The sequence below is a fragment of the Pelodiscus sinensis genome, chromosome 1, assembly GCF_052426305.1.
Source record: "Pelodiscus sinensis isolate ZL-2025 chromosome 1, ASM5242630v1, whole genome shotgun sequence".
NCBI lineage: Eukaryota > Metazoa > Chordata > Testudines > Trionychidae > Pelodiscus > Pelodiscus sinensis.
The window spans coordinates 115,790,824-115,812,593 of record NC_143052.1 but is presented as its reverse complement, the minus strand read 5'-3'; the positions used below and the strand labels follow the sequence as shown (position 1 = coordinate 115,812,593).

Below are 21,770 nucleotides of genomic sequence, written 5' to 3'. Positions count from 1 at the left end.
CTCCAGCACTACACATAAGTCTATCTAGATGCCTCGAGAGAGCCGCATGCTTCGCACCAGGCAGGCAAGTGACTATACAGTTCTCCCGGTCATCACAAACCCAACTATCTATGTTTCTAACAATCGAATCACCCACTACTAACACCTGCCTCTTCCTAACAACTGGCATTCCTTCCCCCTCAGAGGTATCCTCAGTGCAAGAGGATACTGCAACATCCTCTGGAAGGAGGGTCCCAACTACAGGATGGTTTCCCTCTGTCCCCATTGAATGCTCTGTGCCCTTGAGACTTTCATCCTCTTTAAGAGCACTGGGGCTTTCAGACTGGAGGTGGGACAGTACTACAGTCTTCCGGAAAGTCACATCAACATAGCTCTCTACCTGCCTTAGCTCCTCCAGTTCAGCCACCCTGGCCTCCAAAGCCCGAACTCGGTCTCTGAGGGTCAGGAGCTCCTTGCAACGAGTGCACACATATGCCACCTGCCCACGGGGCAGGTAATCATACATGTTACACTCGATGCAATAAACAGGATAGCCCCCACTCTGCTGCTGGGCTTCTGTCTCCATTTTTCTTATGAATAAGTTTAAGTATAAACTGGGCTTATTAAATGTCTGGAATATAGATTATTATAAAAGTTAGGTTTAAAGGAGGCCAGAAGTCACTAGTGCCCTCTAACTTCCCCCTCTAAACTCCCTCCCCAAACTCCCTGTTAGCTTCTTCTGTTCGGAAGCTCCCTGGTCGCTGACTCACAGGCTTATCAAGCCCTGGTAGCCCCTCCTCCTGACTGAGGCTCAGCCAATTAACAGAGGCTTCTAGATTTCAAACCTTTTTAGACTCTACTTCAAACAAACAAACAAACAAACACACACACACACACACAAGCTCAGCACACAGCAAATAATCCCCCCTCACACAAACACACACTACAGACAGCCACTTACCACAAGGGCCCCGTATTTACTCCTCTTTTACCTATAGAACATGTATGTGGTGTTGTCTGTGTATATTTTTACATGTATTCCCATGACATTGGGTAACAGTTCTTGGCATGCCCAGTGAACTGCCCTGAGTTTGAGGGCATTGATGTGGAGCATGCAGTCTGCCGGAGACCATAGGCCATGTGCTGTGTGGCCTTCTGTATGGGCACCCTAGCCTGTAAGGGATGCATCTGTAGTGACAACTACAGAGGGGTTCAGGGGTCGAAAGGGGATGCCTATGCATAGGTTGCTTGATTTTGTCAACCAGTGTAGGGATGCTTTCATTTGGTGTGGTAGCGTGAGCATTTTGTTCATATGATGGATGTATGGCTTGTACATGTGTCAGAGCCAACCTTGGAGGCATCTCATAAAAAGACGTGCATTTGAGACCACAGGATTGCATGATGCCATGTGACCTAATAGTTGAAGGCAGTCATAAATCCTTACTACTGGCATCCCTTGAAGCGCTTTTGCCAGTTTACTGATGCAAGTGGATCTGTCTGTTGGTAGGGAGGCTCTGGCTGTGATTGAACTGAGCTGAGCGCCAATGAATTGGATTGTATGGGTTGACGTGCATGTTGATTTGCCATCATTTATTAGGAAGCCTAATGATTGAAGGCAGATTATTACAATTATGGTATCTTGATAACAGTCTTGACTGGTCCTCGCTTTGATAAGGCAGTCACCTAAGTACGGGTAAATTATGATTCCTTGTTTTCTGAGGTGAGCAGCGACAGCAGCTAGCATCTTCGTGAATACCCTTGCTGCAGGGCAGAGACCAAAGGGCACCGTATACTGGTATTGTTGGAGACCTAAAGTGAAATGAAGAAAACGACTATGAGAGGGGCAAATAGATACATGAAAATAAGCATCCTTCAGGTCGAGAGAAGAAAACCAGTCACCAGACTCCAGAGCTGGGATAATAGTATTTAGGGTGACCATTTTGAATTTCTGTTCCCTTATGTATTTATTTAGTAACCGAAGATCAAGGATTGGCCTCCAACCTGTCTTCTTCTCTACGAGAAAATAATGTGAGTAGAAACCGGTTCCGTGGACCTCTTGGGGTACTGGTTCTATGGCTCCTAATTCAAGAAGGTGGTCAATTTCTTGTTGTAATATAATTTCATGAGAGGGGTCCCTGAAAAGGGACGGGGTAGGTGGTTGGGGAGGGGGGCGAGGGGAGAGAAAAGGAATGGTATAACCTAGGGAGATAGTTTGAGATACCCACTTATCAGTGGTAATAGATAACCAATTTGAAAGGAAAGGTATTAAATGAAATAGGAAAGGTTTGGAATCAATCTCAAGCTCTGGTGCATGTGGTATAGTTTTATATCTCTTGACTGTTGTTTCAAATTTGCTTGCTGGGTTGGGATGAGTGGTTGGGGTTATTAGTCTGAGGACGCCGTCTCTGATGCCTGCTGCGCCCCCTCTGTTAGTACGGGGCATGGTCTTGTCTCTGGTACTGGTAAGTCAGTTGTAAGTACCTGGGTCTCTGATATGGCTGGTACCTGTACTGTCTCTGTCTCGTCATAGGGGTTTGAATACCGAGTGATCGCAATATGGCTCTGGACTCTTTTATCGATTGGAGCAGTTCATTGGTTTTTGCAGAAAATAGCTTTTCTCCATCAAACGGAAGGTCTTCTACCAATGGTTGCACTTGGCGGGGAAAAGCAGAAGAGTTGAACCACGAGGCTCGTCTCATAGTGACTGCTGTTGCCGTAGTCCTTGTAGCTCTGTCTGCTGAGTCAAGTGCGGCTTGCAGGGCTATTCGCGATATTATCTGGCCTTCTGAAACAAGAGCCTGAAACTCTGCCTTTTTGCTACCAGGGATATCTTCAATAAAAGTATTGAATTTTGTATAATAATTGAAGTTGTATTTACTTAATAAAGCAGCATAGTTCGTCACTCTCATCTGAAGAGTGGCAGAGGCACAAACCTTCTTTCCGAATGTGTCCAGATGTTTATTGTCCTTTTCGGATGGGGTGGAACGATTTTGTTGTTTGTTTCTGTACTGTGCAGCATCTACTATGAGGGAGTTGATTGGAGGGTGAGAAAAGAGGAATTGAGAACCCTTGGGGGGAATAGAGTATTTTCAATCAGCTTTCTTGCATATTGGTGGGATGGATGCAGGTGTTTGCCATAGGGTTTTAGCGGGCTCCAAGATGGCTGGGTTAATAGGAAATGCCATTTTTGTTGCTGTACTGGGCTGGAGGATGTTAGTGAGTTCATGTTGAGAAACCTGAACTTCTTCCATAGATATATTCAAATCAATAGCAACTCTTTTAAATTAATCTTGGAAAGAGGAGAGATCATTGGTAGTATGCGTAGCAGGTGGTAACAATGCCTGCTCTATGGCTGAGGCTGCTTTTGGATGTAATATAGATGTAGAAGCTGACATTGAAGAGCAATGGCTTTCACTGTCATTTTCCCTCAGAGGTGTGGGGTGACAGGTTTAAAGGAGAGCAGGGTTTTGACATATTCTTGGTCTTATATGGTCTCTTTTTATATTGTTGAGGTGGTTGATTGAACATTTGCCACTGTTGGGGGGCAACACATAGGAGGTAGCATCCAAAAATAAGGAGCCCGGGGAGCCATTTGTGCTCTAAGAAAATCTGGTTGTTGCTGATAAGCAGACCATGTAGAGCCTGCTATATATGGCTGAGGTGAAAAAGCCGGTAAACATTCCTCCTTGTCCTCAAAGGGGGGGGGGAGGAGGAGTCAGAGTAATCAGAGAATGAAGATTGAGGATGTATGTTATCAGTCAAATTATGCGAATGTAAAGTGAGAGAAATCACCAGGTCTTTGTGGTCCTTGTGGCTAATGAGGGGAGTATGCAGCATGGATAGCGGAGCTGACTGTAAACAAATTGCCCGGGCTTTGCCCTTGCTGCTGAGACAGCGCTCCTCTGAGGTGTTGCCCCTGGTAATGGGAGAAGGGGGCCAGCACCCAGCGGTTGGTAGGTGAGGGGATTCCTCCATGCTGCGATAGGAGTGGGAAGATCTCCTATGGCCCGTGAGGCAGGCACGGGAAGACCTGTTGCCTCAGTAAGGGAAGACTTTTTTACATTTTTATTGCCCTTTTTGTGTTCACCCAAAGTGCCTGGGAGGTCAAAAGTGCTCAGGCGGTTATTGCCTGAGCAGTGTGACTTTCTCCCCTCAGCACGCTGCTTTCTGGGCTGCTGATTCAGAGAACTCATCCCTGCCTTTGATGGCTTAGGGGACGTTTGCCTCACTGGTGTATTACTCAGACCCGAGACCGGGTCAGACGGATGGTGTTTGTCCTTGACAGAGAAGGACATTTTAAGTCTCAGCTGTCTGTCTTTGCATGTTTTCAGCTTAGCACAGTTAGTGACAAGCATTAAATTCTTGCAGAGCCCGCAGCTTTTGCAGTTCAAGACTGCAGGCGTTTTTTTCCCCCCCTAAACTAACTCTAAACAAGTAAATTAGCTAACTATTAACAAGAACTGTGGAAATAAACTATATCTAAGCAACTATTTGAAGAAATAAATTTGTGAGGAGAAGTCTCTGCGAGAGCAGGAGAGTTCGGTCTGAAGCCGAGGGGCACTAGAAAGGAACTGAAGGGAGGGGCGCCGTGCAAGCACGATAGTACTGAGGGAGGCTCACATGTGCTGCGCATCCACAGCCCCCGGTACATTGCTGAGAAAAATCCATCGAAAAGCTCTGGGGCGCTCAACACCTGATGTGGAGCACCCCCAGGGATGCACTTTGACGAAGAACTAATGAACAAATTCATACTAGAAATTAAAAGGTTTCTAACCATCCTCATCTCCCACCACTATCCCCACCCCTTCTCCTTCTGCGATGGTGACCACTAGACATGGGACATCAGACAGAGTAGGATACCCTGTTCGATGGCATCAAGCATTTTCTCTCTCTGGTGCTTGGCTGGCTGGTTTTTGCTCATATGCTCAGGGCCTAATTGATTGTTGTATTTTGGGTCAGTAAGAGATTTCTCCCCCCCCCTCCCACCGCCCCAGATCTAACTGGGAGTGACTAGACATTTTTTTTGTTTGTGTGTATGTGGGGGGGGGGGGGGGAAGGGAAAGGAAGTTGGCCTCTCTCTGCAGCATAGGACGTAGGTCACTTGTCAGGATTATCTGGGTTTCTCTCAATCATTTCCTAGCCATTACAAGGGCCTCAGCTACTGTCCCTCCCATTCTTTATCTGTGGCATATAATAGTTTAGTCTCTTGTGGACTGTACTACTGATTTAACTGTTGGATTTGGTGTGCAGCTGCTGAGCGATGGTGGTGGTCTGTGTTATCAATGAATTCAGACTATTCATTCTGGTTGCCTCTTCTGGTCCTCTTCTCTGAGTCTGACTCTACATAATTGATAGTTCAGCCCTGAAGTAACAATTATTGTATGTCATTGAAAGTGGCTCCTTCTTGGGTTTCTCTCCTGATTGCCTTACCACAAGCATCCACCCCAACATAATCTGAAGGGCACTGACCCTATAGGAGTTTTGGGAGAGGCATTTATGAAAGATTGTATGGAGGAAGGACAACGTTTTGGGGCTAGTCATCTCTTCCTGGATCGCAAGAAAATATCCACTGGTTGCTAACTCTTAAGAAAACAGTTGGGACATTCTGTCCTGTAGTTTATAAAGTGTTTTGGGATCATTTATGAAAGAAAAGTATATAATGAAAGATTATTTTGCATGTGAATTACTCTGTTCAGTCCATATTGCCAGCATCTTGTCCCCATCCTTACATCAATGATAATTGCATATTTTTCAGATATCTAAAAGTAAAATTCTGATGCCAAACACTATTTTTCTTGCCAAGAAGCTAGGCCTCTACCAGCTATTGATTTGATCGTGTGTGCTACTAGTCGTAACTCCTTTTCTTTTCTTTCCAGATGCTATTTTTTTTCCCCAGAGGAAAGGCCTTTTTGCAGGGCACACAAAAATCCAATCAGCAATGCCAAAAAACAAACCACAGTCTCTGGAGTGGAGCCCGATCTATAATTCAGCGCTGTAGTTAACTCAATCATTGCATCAGCTGGTCTGATTTTCTTGGTTATTCTTCCACTAATGCATCAATCAAACTGAAAGAATTAAAGGTATTTAATGAAGTCATTGATCTGGCTAGAGAACTTCCTTTGCTATCCATTTTTTCTTTACCTGAACCAGCTGTGGGAGGTAGTCTAACAATTCATCATCTGACAGATTTTCCATTTGTTGGACTGCAGTTCTGCGAATGTCTTGATCTGGAAAACTAGTGCAAACAAGTAGAGGTCATTAGGCATTATTGAGCTGCTGCAGTTATATTACAGTTCTCATGATTCTCAACAATACAAAATGCTAAAGAAATGTGAGAGGAAGATCAATCTGTTTCATAGCAATGGGAATCAAAACACATATGACTGATAACTCAATTGCAGATTGTTACAATACCTTACCCCACAAAACCATTTCACCAATTTCCATGTAAATCAGTCGAACTATAATGAACATTTTAGTTCCTTAGTTATATATTACTCTATGAACCAAATGATGAGTTTTCCATAGCTCTTTTTCAGAACTGGCTGAAACTTGGAATGTCCACTGCACGGGAAATGCCAACATTTCAAATGTTTTTGTTATTAATTTAACTTAAAACATGAACATTGGATTTTTCTAAAAAAATATTTTGTCAATTTTGGTATTTTATATATTACAATTTATTTATAATAAAATACAGAATGTAGAAATAATCATTTCAAAATGAAATATCAAAATGTTTTCAATTTTTTTTTCAAAATGAAATTTCATGGAAATTGACACATTCCTTGGAAAGATCAGATTTTGATGGGACACCATTTTCCAAAGTTAAAATATGCTGGTGAAATATGACATTTTGACTAAATCAATTTTTTTTTTTAGCAATTTCTAGTTTTTCATTAACAAACCAGAAATTGAAAAAGAAGTAAAAGAATTCAGCTTGCATTTTCAAAAACTAAAAAATTCTCTCAGGAATTAAAAATATTTTGCAATAAGTATCTTGCACTAAGTATCAGAGGGGTAGCTGAGTTAGTCTGTAACAGGAAAAACTTAAACAACAAATAGCCTGGTAGCACTTTAAAGACTAACAAAATATGTAGATGTTATCATGAGCATTCTTCAGATGACCCTCTGAAAAAGTGGGCTGTGCCCACGAAATCTCATGATACCATCTACATGTTTTGTTCATCTTTAAAGTGCTACCAGACTATTTGTTGTTTTTTAAGTTTTTCCTTGCAAAAAGTAGTCATTTTTGACAAGCTCTACTCAGTATATTAATAATGGTGCTTCCCACCACACCGCTTGGCTGGAAACGGTGAACCAGAGACAATGGGAGCTGCGAAGCTCTGTGGCTATGGAATCTTTAGGTAAAAAAAGTGGCACAGGCCCACTAGTGGCTTTCCTGAAGTGGTCCCATGGAACAATTTGAGAATCACTGATCTAATTCAAAGGGGATTCCTTTCAGGTCAGTACGGGTACACATTGGCAGAGGGAAGTGTGGAAGCACAGATATAGCTGATACCCATGCTATAGCTGTTCTGCAGATCAACCAAGGTCAATCAGGACATCAAATTCATGTGAAAATAAATGAAAATTAAAATATGACAGATAAAACAAAATATACACAATGGTTACTGGGAGATTCCACATCTGAGAGAGACTGAAGAACTTGTACAGGCATTTTGGTGCAGAAGTATACGGGTACCTTTTAAGTATAATCAAATTTTAAAAAATGAAAAAAAACCCACAGACAATCCTATGCACTTTGATGATCAAATTGCTATATGTGTTTACATAATTTTAAGAAAGGAAATGACTGTATTTTGGACCTGTTAGAGAGCTCTGGCTTCTGCACTGCAGTAATAGCTCATCTGTAGCACATCCATTCCAAACTTTGTTTTAATGAGGCCACTGTGTTTGGCTTTTTACTATTTTGTATAGCTATATGGTGCATATTTGATGATGCTTTTAATATTGTTTGTGTAGTGCTGAGTATGCTCTATTGAGGAGCAAGGAAGGGGGTATTTTATGAATAAATTATCATTGTAGTCCCAAATTGAACTGTTTTACAAGAGTTAATTATTTTTTAATTTTAAGGCAACATACTATGAATTTGAAGCTGCTAGTTCAATTTTGACATAGTTATTAAAAGCAAAATATATTTGAATTAAGATAATAAATTAAAAAATGTCTGATCTCTATTATCCAATCAATTTACACAGATAGTATGGGATTTTGCACCTCCCTTTGCTCGCTCCTGTGGTTCAACAGATTGCTAGAGTGTGAAATATGTTCTATACAGGCACCAAATCAAGCAGAAAATGTTATTACGTAGTTATTGCTTGTCCTTGGGAGTAGTCAATGCTCAAAGATGCTATGACAACAAAATTCTGTGTTTTCCCCAGCAAGATGAAGAACGAGAAATCTTCCTGTTTGAATAGTTCCAGAAAATCCTGCTAACGCTTTGATACTTTAACATTAACTTTCTAAAACCTGCTGGGTGAAATGTCATTGCTTCTAAATTATTGTAGGGTGATATGTTTAGTAACACATCACACTGAAACACATACACACTGCAGTTAAAATCGAAAGGTCTGCTTGTTTCAGCTCTTGCCACTCTATTGAGATTCTGGATTGCTCTCAGTTACTAATCCATCTCTATCAGATTGTAAATATGATGGACAAATGACAACTTGTTCAATGCAAACAGTAATGACCAACCCTGGAATTTCTGGGCTATTTAGGGGTCACAGATAAAGAATCAGCACCACTAAAAGCTCTTTCTATTTAACTGTATTCCAGGATTGTTTTGATTAGAGTGAACACTGAATATCTGTAGAAACATTAGCTCCATAATGAAAAACTCAATTTGTAACATAAGGATTCATAATACAGTAAAACTCCATTGGTCTGGCATCCAATGCTCCGGCACTCCTGATGGTCTGGCACCATCAGGAATGCAGAAGTGCTCTGGCTGCCGGACAATTGGAGCTGCTCTGCGCCCGGCTTCCCCGATTCAGCCGCTGCTGAAACTGACCAGCAGCTGAATCGGGGAAGCTGGGGGTGGGGAGCTGGAGTGCTGCCAGTTTGGTCCCATAGTGCCGCCCCTCGGGGCTGCAGGACCAACCCTGCAGCACCCCAGATGCTCTTGGAGACGCCTGGGGAAGAGCAGCTGGAGTGCTGCTGGGTTGGTCCTGCAGCCCCAAGGGGTGGCACTATGGGACCAAACTGGCACCACCTGAGCTGCTCTGCCCCAGGTGTCCCGGATTCAGCCACTGCTGAAACTAACGAGCAGCGGCTGAATCGGGGACGCCTGAGGCAGAGCCGGACTATCGGAAGGGGGGGCTATAAGGGGTCTGGAGTGGCATTCCTCACCCCAACCCACCCCAGACTCCTCATAGCCCCCCCTTCTGATAATCTGGCACCCCCTGGGTCCTAAAGGTGCTGGATTATCGGAAGTTTACAGTACTTTCTCAAGTTCTACTTGTTAAAAACCATTACGGATTTGGGTCAAAAACCCTATTTGAATCAGAAACTATCCTTTGCATTACTAGAATGTCCAGCTTCTTTAGCTGTGTAAACCATTTAGGTGGAGAGGTGTCTCTTAGGGTATGTCTACACTACAGCGCTAATTCGAACTAACTTAGTTCGAATTAGTTAATTCGAACTAAGCTAATTCGAACTAACGCATCCAGACTAAAAAACTAGCTCGAATTAGCATTTTGCTAATTCGAACTAGCATGTCCATAATAAGTGGACCCTGAACCGGCGTTAAGGATGGCCGGAAGCAGTGCCGGCAGGGCATCAGATGAGGACTTAGAGCGTGAAGCTGCTGCCTCAGGCTAGCCGAGGGCTGTGCTTAAAGGGACCCGACCCCCACCCCGGACAGACAGTTCTCAGGGGTGCCCTGCTTGCAAAGCAGTCCTGGCTTGGATTGCCCGGAATACCCACACTGTATTAAGTTCGAACTAGCGGAGCACTTGTGTAGTGCCTATCAAAGTTAATTCAAACTAACGTCCGTTAGTTCGAATTAACTTTGTAGTGTAGACATACCCTAAGTGAGGACTTGTTCATGTGGTGAGTTACTATATGGCAAGCCAGTACGCGGCAGATTCACAGTCTGGTTTACTGTGCGGTAACTTTTTGCGTAGATAAACCCTGCGTCATCTAGTGAATCTTCAAACATTGTGCCAGGACTGATGTCAATCATCCCTAAATGATCCCTAAATTATCCTCCAGTCAACTTGACCACCTTACTTGCATGATAAACTCTTTTACAGTAAGGACTCTGCCTTTCCATATATTTGTATCAGGCATGCAGGCAGGTAGTGCTACTGGTAAAAAGTAATACACAAATCAGGGGTGTCAAATCTAGTCTTTAACAATATTTTGTAGCCTAAGGGGCTGACTCCAGAAATTTTTCCTCACCATTACTGGGAACATTCTTATAGTTCTAAACAGGGCTTGACAAATCAGTGAATCTACTTGCCCAGGGCGAGTAGATTTCACCGAGTCACCCCGTTCACTGGCGGTGCGTGCATGCACAAGTAGATTTCGCCACCAGTTGTCAAGCCCTGATTATAAATGTTCCCTTAGTATTTAACCCAAATATCCACACTGCCTGCTTTAAACCCATGTTTTATTCTGTCCTACTGCCTAATGAAAGTAATTGACCACCTTCCTTGTTTATAACATCCCTTAATGCAGTTGTATCTTCTTTCAAACTTGATGCTGACATGTGAAATAGGATTCTGAGTGGAGTAAGCACATTGCAATTTGCTTTGGAAGCAAGAACAACTGTTCTTGATTCTCTTCACATGGATATCCAAAAAGGAAATGTGTGTTGAACTACAACATATACCATAGTAAGGCATTTGATACAGTCTCACATGATATTCTTATCAATAAACTAGGCAAATACAACTTAGATGGGGCTACTATAAGGTGGGTGCATAACTGGCTGGATTAACCGTACTCAGAGAGTAGTTATTAATGGTTCATAATCCTGCTGGAAAGGTATAACAAGTGGGGTTCCGCAGGGATCTGTTTTGGGACCGGCTCTGTTCAATATCTTCATCAACGATTGAGATATTGGCATAGAAAGTACGCTTATTAAGTTTGCAGATGATACCAAGCTGAGAGGGGTTGCGACTGCTCTGGAGGATAGGGTCATAATTCAAAATGATCTGGACAAATTGGAGAAATGGTCTGAGGTAAACAGGATGAAGTTTAATAAAGACAAATATAAAGTGCTCCACTTAGGAAGGAACACTCAGTTTCACACATACAGAATGGGGAGCGACTGTCTAGGAAGGAGTATGGCAGAAAGGGATCTAGGGGTTATACTGGACCACAAGCTAAATATGAGTCAACAGTGTGATGTGTTGCAAAAAAAGCAAACATGACTGTGGGATGGATTAACAGGTGTGTTGTGAGCAAGACACGAGAAGTCATTCTTCCACTCTACTCTCCGCTGGTTAGGCCTCAGTTGGAGTATTATGTCCAGTTTTGGGCACCGCATTTCAAGAAGGATGTGGAGAAATTGGAGAGGGTCCAGAGAAGAGCAACAAGAATGATTAAAGGTCTAGAGAACATGACCTATGAAGGAAGGCTGAAAGAATTGGGTTTGTTTAGTTTAGAAAAGAGAAGATTGAGGGGGACATGATAGCAGTTTTCAGGTATCTAAAAGGGTGTCATGAGGAGGAGGGAGAAAACTTGTTCATCTTGGCCTCGGAGGATAGAACAAGAAGCAATGGTCCTGAACTGCAGCAAGGGACGTTTAGGTTGGACATTAGGAAAAAGTTCCTAACTCTCAGGGTAGTCAAACACTGGAATAAATTGCCCAAGGAAGTTGTGGAATCCCCATCTCTAGAAATATTTAAGAGTAGGTTAGATAAATGTCAATCAGGGATGGTGTAGTCAGTACAGTAAAACTCCAATTGTCCGGCGTCCAGTGGTCTGGCACGCCCAATAGTCCGGCACCAACTGGAACCCGAAAGTGCTCAAGCCAGCCGGACAATTGGAGCTGCTGTGAGCCCCATGGGCACTCGCGGCTGGGAAAGGGAAGGGGAGAAGAGGGGAAGGGGTTTATACCCCTGTGACAGGTCTGCAGGGACACGCACTGTGACCGGCCGGGGAGTGGGCAGGGAACGGTGCGGCGAGGGGCGAACCCTCCGCCATTTTGCAGGAAGGCGGGGGAAGCCTTGCGCCGCCGCTGAGTTTCCAGGAGGGGAATGGGCTCCTCACCCCCCAGACAGCAGCAGTTAACTCCAAGCAGGGGGGTGAGGGGTGGCACTGCGGGACCAACCCGGCAGCACCCCAGCTGCTCTGCTCTGCAGCTTCCCCAAGGCCGCCACTCATCAGTTTTAGCAGCGGCAGATTTGGGGAGCAGCGCGGAGCAGAGCAGCTGGGGTGCTGCCGGGTTGGTCCTGCAGCACCGCCCTTCACCCCCCCTGCTTGGCGCCCAGCAACACCCCAGCTGCTCTGCTCCGCAGCTTCCCCAAGTCCACTGCTCGTCATTTTCAGCAGTGGCAGCGACGGACTTGGGGAAGCTGCGGAGCAGAACAGCTGGAGTGCTGCCAGGTTGGTCCCGTAGCACCACCCCTCACCCTCCTGCTTGGTGATAACTTCTGCAGTCTGGGGGGTGGGGAGCTCGCTCCCTTCCTTCCAGGAAACTCTCGGCGGTGGTGCGGGGCTTTCCCCGCCTTCCTGCAAAACAGCGAAGGGTTCGCCTTTTACCTCGCCATTCCCCACCCACCCTCCGGACACAGTGCAGGTCCCAGTAGACCTGTCACAGCCCCCCGCCGGAGTACCTCCCGATACTCCGGCATATCTGATAATCCAGCACCACCTAGGTCCCAAAGGTGCCGGATTATCAGAAGTCTACTGTACTTGGTCCTGCCATGAGGACAGGGAACTGGACTCGATGACCTCTCAAGGTCCCTTCTATTCCTAGTATTCTATGATTCAACTAAATCTTATACAAATTAAAAACCTTGCACTGCTGAGACTTTCTGTGAATGTGTGTATTCCCTGGAGACCTTTAGATCTAGAAATCAATTATTACAACAAATACATCTCTGTAATTTTCATTTGTAACAAGTAAAATAACCTTAACTTTAATATATGATATCAGTTGGAGAACTTGTACATTGGAGAACTTGTATATATTCGTCAGGTAAATGGGATGAAAATATTTTACTGTAGAAGCTGGAATATTTTATAGCATGCAATTTTCCTTTAAGTATGAGAGAAGCATCTCATATACCACCTTCCGCATAGGGGCATGAGACCTACTAAGGGGTTTGCCATATGCCATGCAGTGCTGTAAGGTGCGCTCTCATTTTGTATAAAGTTAACATTCTGCTGTGTTCTACCACATGATATTGCAAATCTGAACCAGGAAATGCAAAATAGAATATTTTTCAGAAACATAGACAGCTACACTTCCAAGCTAATATAATCAATACATTGTTTCCTAATGCCTCAGGACTCTAAGAAGCATACCATGTTGCTGAGTGCTTTATAAATGCCTACAAAGGCAGACAGAAGTGTCAACAATTACTTAGATGGATACTGAATATTGGATTATGAAATTAAGCTTTATTGCTTTTCTTTTTTATATTTATAAATAATTGAGACAGGAGATAAAAAACCAATTATTTCCTCACAATTTTAGATTTTTTTTTAAGATGAAAACTACTTGTGGTTTTAAAGCATTATCATTTCAAAATTGCTCTGCAGGCTTGGTCATACATCGAGTATTGAAGCAGCTTTGTGCTAATGCATGAAAATTAGAAAATGAAACCTACCAGTTTAGGAACACGGTCTGGACTGAATGAAGGTAAGAAAGTAAACAAGCAATATAAATGGTGAAAAGGACTTCTGATTTTTTTACTACACCTTTTGTTGTAATAATCTAAAAGGTTATTAGGAAGAAAATAAGGGTATGTCTACACTAGCCCCCTAGTTCAATCTAGGGAAGCTAATAAGGGTGACTGAAATAGCATATGAAGCGCGGGATTTAAATATCCTGTGCTTCATTAGCATGTTCCTGGCCGGTCACCATTTTAGAAATTGACTAGCCTGAAGTAACTGTCCGTGTCTACACGTGGCAGTGAAATGGGATTCCAAATTAAATCCCTAGATCGAATTAGCTGTTAAACCTCATTCCAGGAGGAATCAGAGCTAATTCGATTTAGGGCTTTAATTCGGAATCGCGTTTCACTGCCGCGTGTAGATGCGGGCAGTTACTTCGGGCTAGTCAATTTCTAAAATGGCGACCGGCTGGGAACATGCTAATGAAGCACGGGATAATTAAATCCTGTGCTTCATTTGCAATTTCAGTCGCTCTCATTAGCCTCCCTAGAGCAAACTAGGGGGCTAGTGTAGACATACACTAAGGTATTATCCTCTCATATATGTGTGCGTATTTATATGTATAAACACACAAACTCCATGAGAAGAACTGTGACGAGGACGCCCAGGTGCCCTGCACGACAGCCATGCTGTCCCCAGAGTTCTGGGGAGAAGCGGTAGCGCCGGCCCGGACCTGGCTCTGCCACACATGCTCCACTGTGGCCAGCGACCGGCGGGAGGATGCTCTGGCACCCCGCCCACCAAACACACTGTCCTTGGCAGTTGGGACAGAAGCAGTGGTGGCACCTCTGGCCGGCACAGGATGCACAAGTGACCCAGCGGCTGGGGCCGCCTGCAGGTGCCAACATGCCAAGGAGCCGGAAAGGGGAGGAGCCAAGGATGGTGGCACAGCCCACCCTTACGTCAGATACGGCATCAGCAGGACTCTTAAAAAAATGCCTGTGACACAGGAAGGGGTCGTGAGGTGGAGCAGTCAAGAGCGACTGTGGGAGGAGGAAAGTAGGAAGCGGCCCAGGGTGCAGCTGTTGGAAGCTCATGGGTTGGTGTGTTACAGGTCTCAACCCCACCAACCGGACCAGTGACCTGAATCCTGGTCCTTAGGGCTCTGGGCCAGGGCTCGGAGAGAGGTGGGCCCAAGCCCCCCACCTTCCCACGCTGCTTGCTGGCCGTGAAGGCCTTAGACACCTTACAGCATTGCAGGAGACTGCTGCCGTATTAGACTCATCCAACGGGTCAGTGGCCTCACCACCAGTGAGGACACCTGGGCACGCCCGGGAGGGTGTTGGGAGAGCGGGCAGAAAAAGGATCTTCCCCAGAGAGCCCCCGCTCACACGGCTGCAAGAACATTATTAATATTGCAAAGTCAAACACTCAAAAGTTAGGAAATGGCAGAATTAAGGGTGTAACTCAGTGGTCTCCAACCTTTTTACATCCAAGATCACTTTTTAAATCTCCGAACAGGCGAAGATCTACTGCGCCGCCCCTTCCTTTAAGCCCTGCCCTCTCTATTCTCCTCCTGTCCATCACTTGCTATCCCCAGCCCTTACTTACACACTCTGATAAACAGTTTATTTTTAAATTATGCGATGTATAAAATTAAAATCAGGTGTTTATAGTTATGAAATAAATGGTCTGTTTTTTATTCATGCTATTTAAATCTAAAATGAAGCATTTATAATTATACATTTTGTGGGGACAGAGTTCTGCGGCTGGGGGCAGGGGAGAGGGAACAAGGTGCTGGGAGGGCAGAGGACAGGGTTCTGCAGCAGGGGACAGAGTGCCAGTAGGGACAGGAATAGGGACAGAGTTCTGTAGCTGGGGACAGAGGAGTGGGAACAGAGTTTGGAGAGTGGGGACAGGGGAGTGGGGACAGAGTTCTGTGGCTGGGGAGTGGGGTGCCAGTGGAGGCAGAGAGTCCCCTGTATCTGCCTCCTCCCAGGATTCCCCCACCCCCAGAGGGAAACCAGCGCGTGCCTGCCCTGGGGCCAGCCCCCCGGCACAGGGAAGCCCCACGTGTGCACCTGCCCCGGGGGCCGACTCCCCCCTGGCGCAGAGAAGCCCTGCGCAAGCCTGCCCCGGGGTCAGGCCGACCCCCACGGCGCAGGAAAACCCCACACGCGCCTCTCCTGGGGACGACCCCCCTGGCGCTGGGAAACCCCGCGCGCCTCCCCCGGGGCTGACTCCCCCCTCCTGTGCAGTGCAGGGAGCCGATACTCCCTCCCACAGTACATCGGCAGAGCAGCTAGTGCTACTTCCAGAATCGCCAGAAGTGGCACTAAGCTGTGGGACTTCTGTCCAACCCCGGGAAGCCTACACTACCTCCATTTTCACTGGAGGTAGGTAGTGGGACTTCTCGGGGGTGGGAGGGAAATGCGGCGGGGTGGACAGGACGCTTTGCGATCGACCTGTTGGTGACCATGGAGTGTAACCTATATGTATACATTGATATTTTTACAGATGTGCATTGATACTCTAAGTGTGTGGTCATGTAAGTAAAGAGTTTATTACAATGCACTTACACAAAAGTGTCAAATTAAGGTTGCACAAGCAATTAGTTATGACATTTCAACATTTTGAAGACGTGAATTTGCAACCAGAATAATGTAGTGTGGCAGGGTAACCCCACTCCTGGGCCCCAGTACCCTGCTCAGTCCTTTAATGGGCAGTCTCCGTACTGTATTACCAGCCCTTGGATGGGTTTAAGCTCTGGTCCCTCAGCTACCAAGTGCATTGGGGTCAGTGCCCCAGGGACAGCCTGGGCTGCCAAAACAGTCCTTTCCAGCTCTCAGCTGGGTTGTCAGGCTGCCCAGAAAAGGTGAGCCTAAAACCCGTTTGGAGCTCTTCACTGTGCTATCTCTGGCAATGTTGCTGTTATCTTTCTTCGTCTCCTCTCATGCCACTTCCTCTCTCCCCTCCCTGCAAGGAGGGTTTCCTTTTAAAGGATCTATGGCAGCCTCAGGTGAAATGAGCTGGCCCTGATTAATTAACAGCAGCCCTATCTCCTTTGCTCCTGATTGACCAGTGCTCTTGCTGCCTTAGAGCTGCCTTTCTCCCTCTTAGTTATAGTCCTCCAGCCTGACCCTGTCACAGTAGGTATTGTGCTTAATTTTTAGGTGTTTCAAAAGAACAAACTGAAAACCCCCCACAAAATTCTACCATATGGTATTTCAACAGCAGGATTGGAACTCCCAAAGCCAGACCTTTACCACTTGTGCTAATTAAGTAGCAGCAGCAGATGGTCTTCCTCTCCGTGGAAGCACTAGATGGGAATGGGCAACACACCTTGCCAATGGGTTTCACAGCTATTTACTGACAGCTGAGGAACGGTGACAGTCAGATATTTTGGGTTCCAGTCCAGACTCAGAGGCTACATCTAGACTGCAGGCCTTTTTCGACAGAGGCTTTGTTGACAGTATGTTTCGAAAAAGCCTCTGTTGAAAAAGAGCATCTAGATTACATTATGTGGATCAAAAAATCGATCTGCTTTTTCAAAAAAGAGCATCCAGACTGCCGGACGCTCTGTCGGAAAAAAAAAAAAAAAGGCACCCGGAAGTGCTTCTGGCAGAGCATGGGGGCAGCCTTTATTTCCAGGTGCTGCTGAATGCCCTTTGCAGAGACATGCTTAAAGGGACCCCCCCTGGACAGCCATTGCTCTGCTCCTGCTTCTGGCTTGCCTACCTCCTAGAGGGAAAGCAAAGCTTCTGCAGTGCTTGCTTTGGTTGCCCTGCTTCCTTGGACACCACAGCAGTTTATTTCCTGGGTTTTTTTTTCTGCTTTTCACTCTTTTTAGCCATGGAGCCTGAGCTGCCCCTGGGCAGGCAATGGCCCCACGCTGCCATGCTGCATCTTCATGACTCTGTCATGAAGCTCCTGCCCCATAAGGACCCGGACCGCACCAAGGAGACCCTCCTCTGGGATGCAGGAGCTCTGTCCTTACCCCCAAACTTTTTTGGGGACAGGCAAATTTGGAGGCATGAGACGAATTTGGACTGGTGGGATAAGCTCATCATGCAGCTCTGGGACGACGACCACTGGCTCTGCAACTTCTGGATGCGGAAGGCCACATTCCTGGAGCTGTGTGCCTGGCTCGCCCCTGCTCTGCAACACCAGGACACCCACCTGTGGTCCACCCCCCCCCCCCTGCAGAAATGGGTCACAATCGCCCTGTGGAAGCTGGCCACCCATGATAGCTACCGCTCAGTGGGACACCAGTTTGGCGTGGGGAGGTCACTGTCAGGGCCGTCTTGATGGAGGTAAGTCACTTTCGGGGGACAGGCCCTGCTGAGTGTGGGGGTTGAGAAAGGGAGACTGCCAGGCAAGGGCAAGAGGGAGTGGGGGATGGAGTGGCACTTGGAGGCCGCACCTTGGCCACCCCTGCACTGATGCGGGCAAGGGGGGGGTGCCGCATCCTGACAAGGGGAGGGATGGGGCGGGGAGGGTTCTCCTCCCAAGAGCTTAGGTAACCTAACTCCCTGGTTTCTGTCTGCCTATTTGTCTTATGCTACAGGTGGTGAGGGCCATCCATGTGGAGCTGTTGAAGAGGATCGTCCGTCTCGGGGATCTAGACAACATCATTGCCGGGTTTGCCGCCCTTGGCTTCCCAAACTGCAGAGGAGCCCTCGATGGGGGACACATCGCAATCCGCGCACCGCTGCATCAAGCAGCCCATTTTATAAACAGGAAGGGCTACTAGTCCATTATGCTGTAGGCGTTGGTTGACCACCGGGGACATTTTATGGACATTTGTGTCGGGTGGTCGGGCCGGGCACATGATGCTCGCATATTCCGCAACTCCTATCTGTACTGCAGGTTGCAGGCAGGAACATTTTCGCCTCAGCGGCACCTCGCACTTTTTTTTTTTTTTTTTTTTTTTTTAGAAAAAAACCCCTGTAATCTAGACCCACCCAGAGAGACTCAAGAGGACACATCCCCTTCTGTCCATTCCTCCCCCAAACTTGACCCATTCTGTCCCATTCTCTCAACCCTGACTCCTCATTCTTATCCCACTCTCCTCAACTGGACAGTGCTAATTAAACCTGGGCACAAAAATGGTTTTTCCAGCCATCCTACGCTCTGCCTCTCTGGGTTCCAGTCCCTAAGCCCTGCAGTTATACAACCAATCAGTATCCAGATTGTAGTTTGCAGATAAATTTGCATTTCTCTCTTATGCCAGCTACTTTCTTTCTCCACTCCACTGTGCCACTGTTAACAGATGTCAGCATTCCAGTTCTGGCGCACAGCTTGGACTGTGCTAGGGAATTATGTATGTTGTTCTTCTGGTGTTATTTCCAAATTTTCAGTGAAAAACATTACATGGTTGCAATTACATTGCAGGTATGTCCTAATAAGTATGGGCAGGATACGATACATCTTTAGAGGAGCACTATTGCTGGGTGCTGTAAAGCTCTGATGTTTCAGGTACACTCAAAATTGCTATCAAATTATTTTGTTTTTCACGTTACCTGATGTGTTCATATATATAAAATATAAAACCACACACTAAGTAATCTGAAAAGCAAAATAACCTGACAATTTTTAGGTGCACCTGCCCTATATGTACACAGTGTATAAATATGCCTGCCACATTGATAACACTGCATTTAGCTTTTCTCTAATCACCATCAATGTTCCTACATCGTTTCCCTGACTGGAATGCTGTGCAGAGACATTAAGAGTTCAACTAAAATCTGGACTTTCTCCCAAGGAGGGCTAATAAGGGAAGTCAATGATGAGAATCGAGTGCAGGAAAGGAGGGACCAGTTTTTTACCCTTTGCCTTGGGAAAATGTGTGTTTTTTCAGACTACTTTGTAATCAACCTTCCTTGAAATTAGAGGTAAACTAAGAGCATAAAATCTTATTCTGCACTCTACCCTCCTTTCATTAAAGAGCTCTTTGATGCTTTCTAAATTGGTTTTTAAGGAAAAGTTTCAGGGAGGCCCTATGAGTCCATGCTTGATGCATGTATTGGGATGCAAGACTGGCACCAAATTTACTTGTGAAATGTAGCGTGAATGTGCTTCCAATTTATGAAAGTTTTCCTTTTCTACTGCTTAAACGATTAACTTATTATTAGTCTGCCTGGAGTCAAGCTTTCAAAATAGGGAAGATAGTCAGCAAAGGGAGAGACATGCCAAAAGAACGAGATGCATCTATTAAAATACACACTTAGCTGGCTTGTGAGTAGCTGATGTTACAGAATATAGCAGAGAGAGTTGTATTCTTTGTTCTGGACATTGGGGCTTGATCCAGAGTGGCCCAGAGCATCTATAATGCTTCCTAAATTCCATGAGATGTACACATTTCCTAGGATCAAGACAACTGGGTGTTATTTCCTGTAATTCCTCTTACTTCCTCTTATTCTTTGAAAAAAGTAAGCTTAGTGCTCAGGAAATAATCCTTTAACCTTTTTTTTTGAGAAGGCCATGCCCTACAGATAATTGAGCTATGTTAGCACAAGGCTTTCAAAAGTGTCTAGAGATTTCTGGATACCCAGCCTGTGTTTCAGAAAATGCTGAGCACTCACCTGCAGCAAACCAGGTCCCCGAAGAGGTCTCAAATTGGGCACTCCAAAACTACATCAACCAAAAATTGAAGCATCTAAAATTACTGGTGACTTCTGAAAATCTTGAGTCATCGGTTTTTGGATGTGATGTAGAAATTTATCCAGAGAGAGCAGCCAACTCATTTCATATACATAAGCCACTGAACAATCAAATTGTAATGATGCCCAGTTACCATCATACTGGACTACATTAGAAATAGCAACCAGAGATCAAAGACCCCATTATCAAGCCCTGAGCCTTTCAGTCCTTGTGGAACAAGATTGTAATTAAACGAAAAATACTTATTAGTGGCTCACATGATAAAACACACACTGAGATAAGAAGCATGTTTATAGAGACATCTCACCTTTTATTTGCAAATGCTCTCCTTTTATGGTTTAATCTCTAGTCAAAAAAAATTAGAACATTTTGTTGCTCTGAGAAATGGGGAGCAGAGGGTAAAAACTACCAGAGCCCAGCATAACGCAGATCAGAGAAATTCAAACAGCTTAGTCAATGTACCAACAATCCAAACTGATTGAAGGTCAGAATGGGAATGTGAAGCCAAGTTAATAATTCAAACACTGCTGCTACTTCACTGGCAATTAATAGGTTAAAAACTAGACACCACAATCCCACCTAGCTGAATCTCCCTGCTCTACAGAAGTTTAACCATCTGTGAAACTGGTTCTTTAAAAATGGATGTTTAGAGAGCAGTGTACTCCCCCTAAGCTCCAAGGACTTCTCACCCAATTTACCTTAAACACATAGACAACATGTTAGGGGCATTAATTAAATACAGAATAAAAGAATAAAGGAAAGACGACTTCTGTTGAGATCTCTCATCTCTTTTGTTAATATGTTTGTAAATAATAGACCGGAGTAAGCACATTTCCTGTGATGGTGTGTAATTAAGGGAACCTTCTAAGGATAAGGACTTCCTAAGGACAAGTATTCACTCTCGGCCAGCCATTTCACAGGCTGCATTGGAGGAGTCAGGTTTATGTTATCTCCTCACACTCTCATGCCAAGCTCCAGAGCTGGACAGAGTGAGTGGAGTGCACATTGCATCTTGTAAGGGTGTGCTGCAGTTGGAAGGTGTGATTGTGCCACCTGTAGGGGTGCCTGAGCAAGCTTTGCTCTAGCTATGTAAAAGTTTGCTTTAGAAACAATAACATGGGCACAGTAGCAGGGGCTATGACATGGCTGAGTATGCACCTGAGTATGCATAATCATGTAATGGCGCTCTTTCGAAAAACTGCTATTTTGAAATAGAAACCGGAGTCTAGATGCGGATCTTTCGAAAAACTTGAGGTTTACAGGATCTTTCAAAAAAGTGCCCCGTTTTTTAAAGAACCGTGTCTAGACTG

The 21,770-nt window shown here is 45.2% G+C and overlaps 1 protein-coding gene across 1 annotated transcript in view; it reads right to left on the bottom strand.

The window, feature by feature from the left end:
• Positions 1-21,770, bottom strand: part of PIK3C2G (phosphatidylinositol-4-phosphate 3-kinase catalytic subunit type 2 gamma) — a 296,240-nt gene that overhangs the window by 172,883 nt on the left and 101,587 nt on the right. The window contains exon 17 of the mRNA XM_075897746.2: positions 6,121-6,214. Coding sequence (XP_075753861.2) covers positions 6,121-6,214 — 94 coding nt within the window. The remainder of the gene's footprint in view (positions 1-6,120; positions 6,215-21,770) is intronic.